General features: G+C 42.0%; 1 protein-coding gene across 1 annotated transcript; it reads right to left on the bottom strand.

The window, feature by feature from the left end:
- Positions 1-2185: 2185 nt before the first annotated feature.
- Positions 2186-10340, bottom strand: kcna2b (potassium voltage-gated channel, shaker-related subfamily, member 2b). Its single transcript, XM_088996501.1, has 3 exons — positions 10071-10340; positions 9057-9204; positions 2186-8454 (listed from the first exon to the last, which is right to left on the bottom strand). Exon 3 carries the CDS (start codon positions 8375-8377, stop codon positions 6878-6880), a length of 1500 nt encoding a protein of 499 aa, XP_088852627.1. The 5' UTR covers positions 8378-8454; positions 9057-9204; positions 10071-10340; the 3' UTR covers positions 2186-6877.
- Positions 10341-11343: the final 1003 nt, after the last annotated feature.

The following is an 11343-nucleotide window of genomic DNA, read 5'->3' as shown; positions in this document are numbered from 1 at the left end:
TCGATGGCTCCCCTCAATGTAGACGATCAACAAATAGTTCAGGTTTCCTGCCATGGATTACATTCTTTTATAAAGAAAGTTAATGTGGACAGGTCATTCAATGGCCCCTGTATGAGGTTATAAATCAGCATTGCATTGCACAGCACTGATCTAATGTTGAAAACATGTGAGGCATTCAACTGGGTCTACCTATGATTGCTTTGTACATAGCACAAGCCTGGGCACGCTTATTTTGTCTTCATTAACTAATTCACAGCCAGACGTGCAAAAATGTGTCCACTCCAGTGCCAGGGGTTTTGTCATTGTCATTCGAATTCCACGACCCACAGAATATTGAATTTTAGGACTACATTAATATTCAATGCAGCATAAAAAAATCTTAGACTCTCTTCTTTCAACAGAAAAAAACTGAGTTAATTTCTAAATAATATGGCTCTGGAGTTATATGAGCTTGAAATTAGGGCGGCTGTCCAAAATGCAATCCAATACATATATTTTTTCCTATAGCGCTTTAACAATAGCTGACGCTGGACCAAAGCGCTAACATGGAAAAAAAGGGGAATGCTGCCCGCTTGTGGACGGGAAAAACATTGTCTGAAGTCTGGCCAGTGCTCAACTGCCACCCAAGCATGATAAAACAAAACCCAAATTAATTTGGGAATGGCGCCCTACGTCATATTTTCAATTCCCAAATAAATTTGTGAATGGCAGTGAATGAGTTAAAAAGGTTCGGGACACTGCAGGGGAATGCACAGGTTATCTATTGGCTGGCGGTTTACTTTCATCTATTTGATGTACAGTAAAGTCTCGTTATATCGATATCGGTTATATCGATAGTACCGCTTATTACGATACTATTTTCATTTCCCTTGCACATTTCTAGTCTTTTTATGTATAATTAGTACCGTTTAGTACGATACCCGGTTATTATGATAATCCAGTTATTACGGTGCTCCTTTTCATCCCCCGCCGGCCATTTTTGTTGTTTATATCGATATATCCGTCGCGCCATTGGTCAACTTGGTCACGTGTCTTGTTCCGTGAGCCGCCATCGGTCGCGCCATTGGTCGACTTGGTCACATGAGCCGCCATCGGTCGCGCTATTGGTCGACTTGGCCGTGTGACTTTGTCACGTGACACGCCATCGGTCACGCCATTGGTCAACTTGGTCACGTGTCTTGGTTACGTGTCACGCCATCAGTCGCGCCATTGGTCGACTTGGTCAGGTGACTTGGTTACGTGCCCAGCACCCGTGTAGCAGAGCCATTTTCATTTTCAGACGCTAGCTCGTGTGTAGCAGACGAGTTTGAAGTGTTTGTGTTAAAAGGTAAAAATGGGAAGCAGAAGAAGATTGATGACTTTTTTAAATTGTATACATAATACAGTAAGATGTAAGCGTTGCAGTTTCCCTGTTGTGTTATGTACATGCCCACTGTACTGTATATGAATGCAATCGTTTTTTGCAACAATGTTTCTTGTTTTGTCTGCTGAATCGCGATGATTTTGAAAATGATTAACATTCCATACTGTGTATTAAAGGACAGCCGATGTCACTTTTTATTCAAATGCAAATAAAAATGACTTCACGCCAAGACGTCTTGCATTGCTTGTGAATCCAAACAATGGCTTCAGATTCGGATAATATGCTTTCTTGTTACACATCCAGTTATGAATATGTTTCAAATACACTGTAGTTCTGAAGATTAAAGCATACATGTTTACAATCATTAAAGAATTATATGTGCCATTTTGAGGCAACATTGGGGGAACATCTCTGACCCAAAAAAAAGGGAGCTAATGGCCAGCTCCGTTTCTTATATGGCGCTTGGCTGCCCTCTTTTGGCGGCTTTTGTTTAATGCAGTTCGGCGCAGGATCGGATATATCGATAGTCCCGGTTATATCGATATTTTTTCGTACTCCCTTGGATATCGATATAACGAGACTTTACTGTATTTGGAACCAAATGATTTTATTTTGTGCAACCAGCTGAAATACTAGAAATAAATACATTCAAGACATCATTAAAAAATATCCAGTACAGGTAATAAGAATAAAATAAGAAAACATTGATGAACCAAGCAAGTTAAGTCATTTAAGGAAGACATATTATGCAAATATATATATATATATATATATATATATATATATATATATATATATATATATATATATATATATATATATATATATACAGTAAAGTCTCGTTATATCGATATTCAAGGGAGTCCGAAAAAATATCGATATAACCGGGACTATCGATATGTCCGACCCTGTTTGCATGTAATTTTCTCCGTGCGTGCATAGAAATAGTATCGATATAACCGGGACTATCGATATATCCGATATCGATATAACGAGACTTTACTGTATATTAATGATTTCATTTTCACATTTTCATTTAGTATCATTCAAAGTAGCAGGTTGAATCCGCCAGCACCCTCAATTGTCCGGTCATCACCGCTGAACATTTGCCATCATTCCAATCATTCTTAGTAAATGTCGTGAGGAAGGTTATGGTCCAATGTCTTTCTCAAGGACATTTGAACACAATTTTAGTAAACTTCCACTTACTGGCCTGAGTGCTATCCTTAGCTTACTTACGGGAAGCCAGCCAAGTGTGATGGACAGAGGGTGCATCACTCCGGATAATGTGTTCAGTAGGCCTGTTTCTACTCATGTCTTTAGGAAGCTGCCACAAACAGAGAAACAGGAGAGGAAAATGTCTGCTAAGTGAAATTTGAGAAGGACGGTCAGAGCAGAATAGCTTAGCACGGCCAAGCAAGAAAAGACAAGAGCCTTGACAACGAGACTGCTGCGACTGGAAGCAGACCACCAGATTGCACAGGTTCTCAGTTGGTTTGTACTCGTCCCACTTTCCATGGAAGCAGGAGACAAGTGTTTTTCCTCTCACTCTCTCTCCTCTGTGCCAGACTTTCTTCCTCACATTCTGCAGTTTATAAATAGGGCACTTTGTTTTCGCTCTAAATAACAGACAAGCGGCATAAAGACTCATTTGAGAAAAGTGCTTGACAAAGCCAAGTGAATGAGCTTCACTTGACCAAAATTATCCCCCTCTAATGGGCTATGATGGTTTTCAACAATACTGGACTGGAACATTGTACCCTACGGATGGCTGTATGCTTACAGACAAATGAGTAGACAAAGCGATAAGCTTTCTGCTATTTCCATCTTAGGTGTTTAAAAAATGACAAAGAAAAGGACAACTGGATAAATTTTGCTTCCTAATAATGCTAGCACATTGATTCGGACACACGGCCAGGTGTAAATTTAACATCAGAGAAAAAGACACAATAGATCGAGGTGATTATGATTGTTTTCTTATCAAGCCAAATAGACTTCATATTACATTAAAAGTGTCCATTTCATTCTGAATGACTGCATATTCTCTAAACATTTGATTCTACATTTGTTATTTATAGTCCTTCTTAAGGATATGGCGAATGCTAATTTGTAGATAATGAAGAGCCATCACGCACGCATATGTGCACGTACAACCACAAACATGAAAGCTAACAAGAACAAACTGCAAACTGCTTAGAATATCTTGTTTTCTATCCTTTCACTCCCACCCCAACCCCATCCCTCTTCAATTGCTGCTGTGGACTGTAAATTTCCCCATTGCGGGACGAATAAAGGTATTCTGATTCTGATTCTGAAAATAGCGCAGTCCTGCCTTAATATCTTCTCTTTGAAGTTATACTTCCCTTATGATTTATTTGTTTATTTTTTACATAACATTCCAAAAGTACACTTAAGCCACATGTTCTATACCTTGTAGAACTTGTGAAAACACACATTTACTGTATATTCCCTGCTTTTAAAGCATGTTTCCATGTTAGAAACCAATGTAAAACTGAAGGACATCATTGAAAACGGCAACTGGTTACATGAGTGTGAACTGTTTGATTGAGATTCAACTTTCGTGTCAGAAGCGAAAATAAAAGCAATCATTACTCTTGGAGCATGGGCAGATGACAAACGCTGTACAGTTTGCATGATTTTGACAGCTCTTGGTCCAAAATTTGACAAATGCCGTCTTGACAGACATTGCAGAATACACTGTGCAGACACATGAGTGCATAACCATTTCCGTCGAGAAGAAATGTTTGTGTGGGCTATATGTCTCCGACTTTTCATTAAAACCTCACATGAATTCCTGCATGTGACTGATATTGCTGCTTCAAAAGCATTCACCTGATCCCTAGTGAGCAAGCAGTTGTTTCCCCTCACCTGATTGTGCTCTGTATACATGTGATTTGACATTCAATCCGTCAACAATGTGCTGCGATGAATTAAAATTTTCAGTGGGCAGGGGAATCAGGTGTTTTGCATGGCTGCATGCAAGCTGTGCAGTATTTTTACTCCGTTGACTACAGACTCACTTTGATTGAGACACACCTGACTGAAGAAAAACAATCACATTAGCATTTCTGTTTTCTGGTGTTTTCTAGTGGACCTTTATCTTTTGGCAAAAAGGACCACTATCTCTTTCCTCATTGCGTCAGATCATATCATTGTTGAAACATGAACCAAATGCAAAGATCCATTTCACTCTAAAATCAAACACCCGTGTCTTTTCGAGTGTGCATATTATGCCAGTGCCTATAAACACATTAGTGTATATTTGAATCAATTTGCTAGTACATATTCATATAGATGCATGCGGCTAGGATTACTTCCAAAGACATGCAGCACGACAATAGCAAGATAGCATAGGTTTGATACATGCGGATGACAAATGCAAGCTCGGTCTGCAATAGCTCATGGGCACCATTGGAATGCTTTTTCAAAGTGCATTAGAGCAAACATATAAACACACTCCATAATTATCGGTGTCCTGTGAAAAATACATGTGGCAGTTTTTTTTCAATGTTTACATTAATGGGATGACTGAAATGTCCATTAATGTAGAAATGTTAAAAAAAAAAAAAAATGCTGATCGTATGTCTATTGTACAACCCATGATGTCAATCCAGTGGCACATGTTTGTCTTTGGTTTCTTGTTGCTCCATATACATATAAAGTACAGTATACATAAGATCTCAAAGAAAATAAGATACACTGGACTAATAAAAATGTCTTGGAAAAAAAAACTATATTCAAATTGAATTTGCGAGTTATGCCAAGTAATAATGGTCATTTCATTCAAACATATACCGGTACCTACAAATAGGCAAACCAAAGAAATTGATCAGTAAATGTCCAGTCCATGGAAATGTTTTTTCAGATGCATAATGTATATTAGTTCTTGGATTGAATGCGAAAGCATACAATGGCAAAGCTATCTAATTTTTGTTCGATTATGAATCATTTGTTACTCATGCTTTCTTGCGCCTGTAGGGTAAATATACTAAGCGCCTTTATTAGCTGCAGATACATTCAAGCAGTTACCTCTGCGCTTACAAACATGAATAAATAAATACAGAGAACAAAGAGTGTGAAAATATCACCACCATTCTGTTGTTAATACACGTTGCGTCCATTTCTACAACGATGGAATGCTATGAAGTTTAGGACAGCTTTGTTTCAGTTGGGCAGTGATGTCAAATGATGCAGTATTCGTATTTCAATAGCTCTGGGTGGCAGTTAAAAGACACTTGAAGGTACAACTCTGAACACCCACTCGCCCCCCAAAAAACTAAAAAGCAAATAGGCACAAATGTAGAATGTGGTTTTGATACTTTTGTATCCCTGGTTGTCATTATCATACAATCAGGTGAATATTAAAGTATCATTTGATGAAATGTGATTCATGTATGAAAATGGCCACCGAGCTGTTGTGAGGAATGAAACAGCCGTTTCCACAGGCTGATAAATTCCTTCCATGGAGCTTGTACGCCCTCTTCTGGCTCTTTCTGGTGCAACGCGAGGTTTTCAGACCAAACAAGCATTGATGGAAGGACTGCTACAACGTGTCCTTTTTTTTTCGGTCAGGGGCGTTCCTTCAGTGACGTCACGTACGGACTCGTCATCAACTCAAAAACAAGACTTCCGGAATATTCAGCACGAGTCATAAAACGTAAAATATAGCTATATGCGGTGGAATCTTTGTAAAATACGCTCAGTAGAAGTCATTTGAAGCCATTTTACAAATTATGGACACAACTTGTCCGGAGACGTCGGTTGTCCTTTAAGAGACATTTTCACTGACGAAAAAAAAACAAACAAACAAGCTTTGGTAGTGCATATTGACTGCGCATCGTTGAGAACACGGTGAGAAAAGCTATGCCTTTTTGTGGTCCATTATGTTGGTCTCTACAAAGACCACTGGCCTGGACTATATCTAGCGATCGACCAAGAAGGAACACTAGTGCACTTCCTGACCCTATACCTCTGCGGAGAGAGCATTTTTATAACCACCGAGTTAATTGGGTATCAGCATCACTCCTTTTCTCTGTTACTCCCTTCAGGTTTTCCATGACAGGGAAATGACTGGGCTCTGGGCAGTTGGACCAATTTTACTCACAGTAAATCCTGGTTTGATCTCAAGTAATTTTTCATTTCCATTTTGAGCTAAACATGTTGATCTTATTGTGCGTTGTCTTCTTCAAACATGTGGTCCCATGAGAGAGTTGATAATGGTTGCTTCGGCTACTATTTGGCTATTTTTGCCAGCTGGACAACTACTGTCAGGAATGTCAGACTATCTCGACGCAGAAGCCAGTGTTGTCCCAGTAAAACTGGTTGCAGTTCTATGATGTGTTCCAGGTCCCTTGAATGTAGGTGAGCATGAGGTGACCTTTACGGCAAATTGTCTGCTCTGGATTTCCAAATGTTGGTCATTTGTGGCCATACTTTATCCTTCCCTTTATAGTCACTGCAGACTCCACAGTCAGTCATCAATATCAGCTCACATTATACATCCGTGCGCATCTTGGTGATGTTTACATAGTTGGTGTTGGCCAGAGTACAGTTTCCTGTTTTCATGCCCTCTGGCCGAAAGTCGTCAGCGCTGTGGTTGACAGCCTCCTGAATCTCCACATAGTCAGACTTACTCAGAGTTGATCCACTACCACTGCGACCGCTCTTTTTCAGGTCATCAACTGAACTGGCTCTAGGCACACTCGGGATATTGAGATACTGAGCCTGTTCTTCACCTTCCGTCTCTCTGTGGTAGAAGTAGTTGAAGTTCGACACAATCACTGGCACTGGCAGTGCGATGGTCAAAACGCCGGCGATAGCGCAAAGAGAGCCAACGATTTTTCCTCCGATGGTTGTCGGGACCATGTCTCCGTAGCCTACGGTTGTCATGGATACCACTGCCCACCAAAAGGCCTCTGGGATACTGCTGAACTGCGATTGGGGCTCATCTGCTTCAGCAAAGTAAACGGCACTGGAGAAAAGGATGACACCGATGAAGAGGAAGAAGATGAGGAGGCCCAGCTCACGCATACTGGCCTTCAGAGTCTGCCCCAAAATCTGGAGTCCCTTTGAATGGCGAGAGAGTTTGAATATGCGAAACACTCTGACCAAGCGAATAACACGGAGAATAGCCAAGGACATAGCCTGCTGTCCCGCCTCTCTATCCTCTGGCCTCTCCGCTAGCTCTGTGCCAAGGGTGATGAAGTAAGGAATAATTGCCACAATATCAATGATGTTCATGATGTTGCCAAAAAATCCAGCTTTGCTGGGACAAGCAAAGAACCTGACGAGGAACTCAAATGAGAACCAGATGATGCAAAGGGTCTCCACAATGAAGAAAGGATCAGTAAAATAGGATGAGGTCTCATAGGCGGTGGTGCTATTGTCATTGGCTTGAAAGGGGTAATTGTACTCCTCATCTTCGTTTCGGAAAACTGGCAGTGTTTCGAGACAGAAGCTTACAATGGAAATGAGAATCACCATGACCGAGATGATGGCAATGATTCGAGCTGGACCTGAGCTCTCGGGGTACTCAAAGAGCAGCCACACCTGTCTCTGAAACTCATTTTCTGGCAACGGTCGCTCCTCTTCCTTGATGAAACCTTCATCTTCCCTGAAAATTTCCATAGCTTCCTCACCCAGTTCATAGAAGCGAATCTCTTCAGAAAAAATATCAAGAGTCACATTTACGGGGCGACGTAACCTCCCTCCAGATTGGTAATAGTAAAGAATGGCATCAAAACTCGGCCGATTGCGGTCAAAAAAGTACTCGTTCCGGAGGGGATCAAAGTACCTCATCCGTTTCTTCGGATCCCCGAGAAGCGTCTCTGGAAACTGGGACAAGGTCTTGAGCTGTGTCTCAAAGCGTAAACCCGAGATGTTGATAACGACCCTCTCGCAGCACTCATGATCGGGCTCCGTGTCGTATTGGTCATGAGGCTGACCGGGATGCGCAGCTGCTTCGTCAGCCGGGTCGCTGGTCGCAACCGTCATGCTGGAGGGCGATGGAACCTGCAGCTTTCAATTGGGGTGTGGCCACGATTGGCCTCAGCAGGTATGCTGATAACAAACTAAAGGGTGGAGAAAGGACAACTGTAATTTCACTTTGAATTTGGTTTGTGATTCACTGACTAATGTTGACAGTAACACATAAAAAGATTGCATTCATCCAACATTCCTGCAGGCATTCAAGTCTGTGGGGCATTTGGAGGACTGAAGCAAGGAGGGGCATGATCATTTGAGCGCATCGGCTCCACTTTGTCTCTACGAATTGCGTTATGAGTTCCTCTCACATGAGCGTGCCCTTGGATCAATATGCCATCCAGTAATATTACATCAGCTCTCGCGCGGTGCTATTACAACAAATGTATGTGATTCTCTCTCCCGGCAAATTGACATTCTCGTGTTGATTATGCTTGTTAAGTCATTATAAGTGCCTTTCATGCTGGGTCAGAGAGTACAGTAATTTCATCTATGATGTATGTCATGCATATTAGCATATTTGACTTAAATCATGAGTGCTCAAAACAAACTTAGATTATTTTCCCCTGTATTCTTAAACACTGTTAAAATATATTATTATTTTAACAGTGTTTAATTAAAATTAAGATACTATCAAGATTCTATTAATGTGCTAAAAATGTTGATTATATTAGTATAAAAAGTTGAATACCTGTTAAATGTGTATTTGTAGGGATGCCTTGCAGTTGTTGCTCTGCACAGTGCTGATGCAGAGCAGGAAGAGCAGAAGTGTCCAAAGTCACCCCTCGCCGTCCACCAGGTTGCTTTCCTTCCATCCATACATCACCCAAGTCCGCAGTCTGTAGAAAGACACACAAGGATTTATCATCCTCACATCACAGATACATGCAGAGGTGCAGCTATCGTCTCCATGTTGGAGGACTGCTGGTGACATTAAAATTCAGGCAGGAGCCAAGTCACACTCTAAAGTTTATTCTTCAGTACGGCGAATGATACAGCAAAACCCATTGAACAGTAGCCCAAATGGAACTGTATAGGGCCTCTTGTAATTTTTTGATGATGATACTAGTGCAGCGTGTTCGACCGGAAACAAATTGCTTGTGTTTTCTACATACATGGCAATAAAGATGATTCTGATTCTTATTCTGAAAACAACTATTGAAGGCTCAAATGTCCAAATTACCCAAGTCAGGGAAGCTGCGGGTGATGCTGATGTCATTATGTCGACTTCTGATTGCAATCGAAAGCATCCGCCCAAGCATGTATCATCCACTGAAAGACTGTTGTCTTAGCACAATTTAATGTAGTTGAAAATTAGCTTCCAGACCGACACCTCCACCAACCGATATGGAGGTTGTCCATATGACGATATATATGGTGCATGTCATTGCGACTAAAATATTTTCTACCTATTTCTGAAATGAAGCATGTATGCTGGTCTGCATTGTCAGGAAATACAAGGCAGCCAAGTTCATGCACTGGTCACTTCAACGTGAAACGCAAGTGTGGCTGTTATTGATGAGGGTTATTGGCACTGTGGCACCCAGGATCAGGAGAGTTAGTTGGAAGTGACAGGTGCCAAATATGCTTAAGCCTTTTCTCTGCCCTGTTCTGTTGATCCAGCTGCAATCATGTCCATGCACTAAACAAAGCAGAGCGGGGCTTTACTTGTGATCGTCTCAGCTAATTGCATGCATGTATTCACCGTGACTCTCTTGATGCGCAGATGCACGAGATTGTATCCAGTTTGGCTCCTCTTAAAGAGACGATGCGGAGCGACCATCTCTTATTCTTTCCTGCAGTCCAGCGGTTGTGTCATCTCGTCACGGCCGTCTGGAGTTGCCTGCTCTACCCGCGTCTCCTATCTGTTACTTATATCCACCTCCGTGGAGATGCGTGGGCTGCAGTTGGGCATCGCGGCGCATACTAAGAGCTTCTGCATGGCGCGCCTCGCCCCACGCTACTGCTCTCCCCCACTTTCCCGACACTCAAGTGCTGTAAGTTAAAGGGGAAGCGTCACTAAATGCCAAGTGGAAACAACCCCGGCCCCCAAAAAAATCCACAGTTGAATTGCGCATATGTGTGTGTGCGTGCGTGTGTGTGCGTGGGAGGGGGGGTGTTTGAGTGTGTGTGTGTGTGTGTGTGTGTGTGTGTGCGTATGTGTGTGTGTTTGTGGGTGAGTGGGTGTGTGTGTGTCTGTGTGTTAAGGTTTCTGCGTGTGCGTGAGTGTGTGTGCATGTGTGTGTGTGTGTGTGTGTGTGTGTGTGTGTGTGTGTGTGTGTGTGTCAGTGGTGGGCAGTCAGGGCCTTCAAGGCCTTCTCTGCTGGCCTAAAAAAGTCTGTCAACGTCAGAGTTTTTGCAAATTATGATTGGCTAGTCACATGATTGGCTAATCACTAGCCAATCATAGTATCACTAGCCACTAGTGATAAGTGCATACTGGCTTGCGCTAGCACACTGTATCTGTAGCAAGCTGCATAAGCAAATATTTTTTGTGTTGATTTAATAGCGGTTTTATCAACCCACAATGGCTGAAGGAGGCAAAGAAATTAATTTGTTTGCAAATATAGTGTTAACGCCATTTTCAAGACAGACTTTTTAAGAATAGATGGACATCATTAAGAAAGGTTGGACAGCTGCGAAGCTATCAAAAATAGCAAATAATGTTGCAATGGCATGCGGTTATCATGAATCCACACGTTCACTGTCAGTATTTCTTAAGTTTCACCAGTTATTTTCTGGCTAACGACAAGTTATTTTCTGGCTAACAACATCCTCTAGTGGACATGTAGTAAATCACACCATACTCACAGCCGTGAAGTGATTCAGACGTAGCACTACTGAAGGCCTTGGAGTCATATGCACGGTGTCATGAACTGGTTGGCGACCAACGGGTGGCGCTGTCGGCCCCGCCTGCACCTGCACAGGTGCTGGTCGTCCCGATCAGTGGCGGACTGCCACGTTCGGATTGGCGACCA

The sequence above is a fragment of the Hippocampus bargibanti genome, linkage group LG01, assembly GCF_051943395.1.
Source record: "Hippocampus bargibanti isolate YZ-2025 linkage group LG01, ASM5194339v1, whole genome shotgun sequence".
NCBI lineage: Eukaryota > Metazoa > Chordata > Actinopteri > Syngnathiformes > Syngnathidae > Hippocampus > Hippocampus bargibanti.
Note: the sequence above shows the minus strand (reverse complement) of the source record. Positions and strands in the feature narration are given on the sequence as shown.

Bases quoted from the DNA above. Each gene is read 5' to 3' on its own strand.
- kcna2b (XM_088996501.1), bottom strand. From the start codon at position 8,377: ATGACGGTTGCGACCAGCGACCCGGCTGACGAAGCAGCTGCGCATCCC.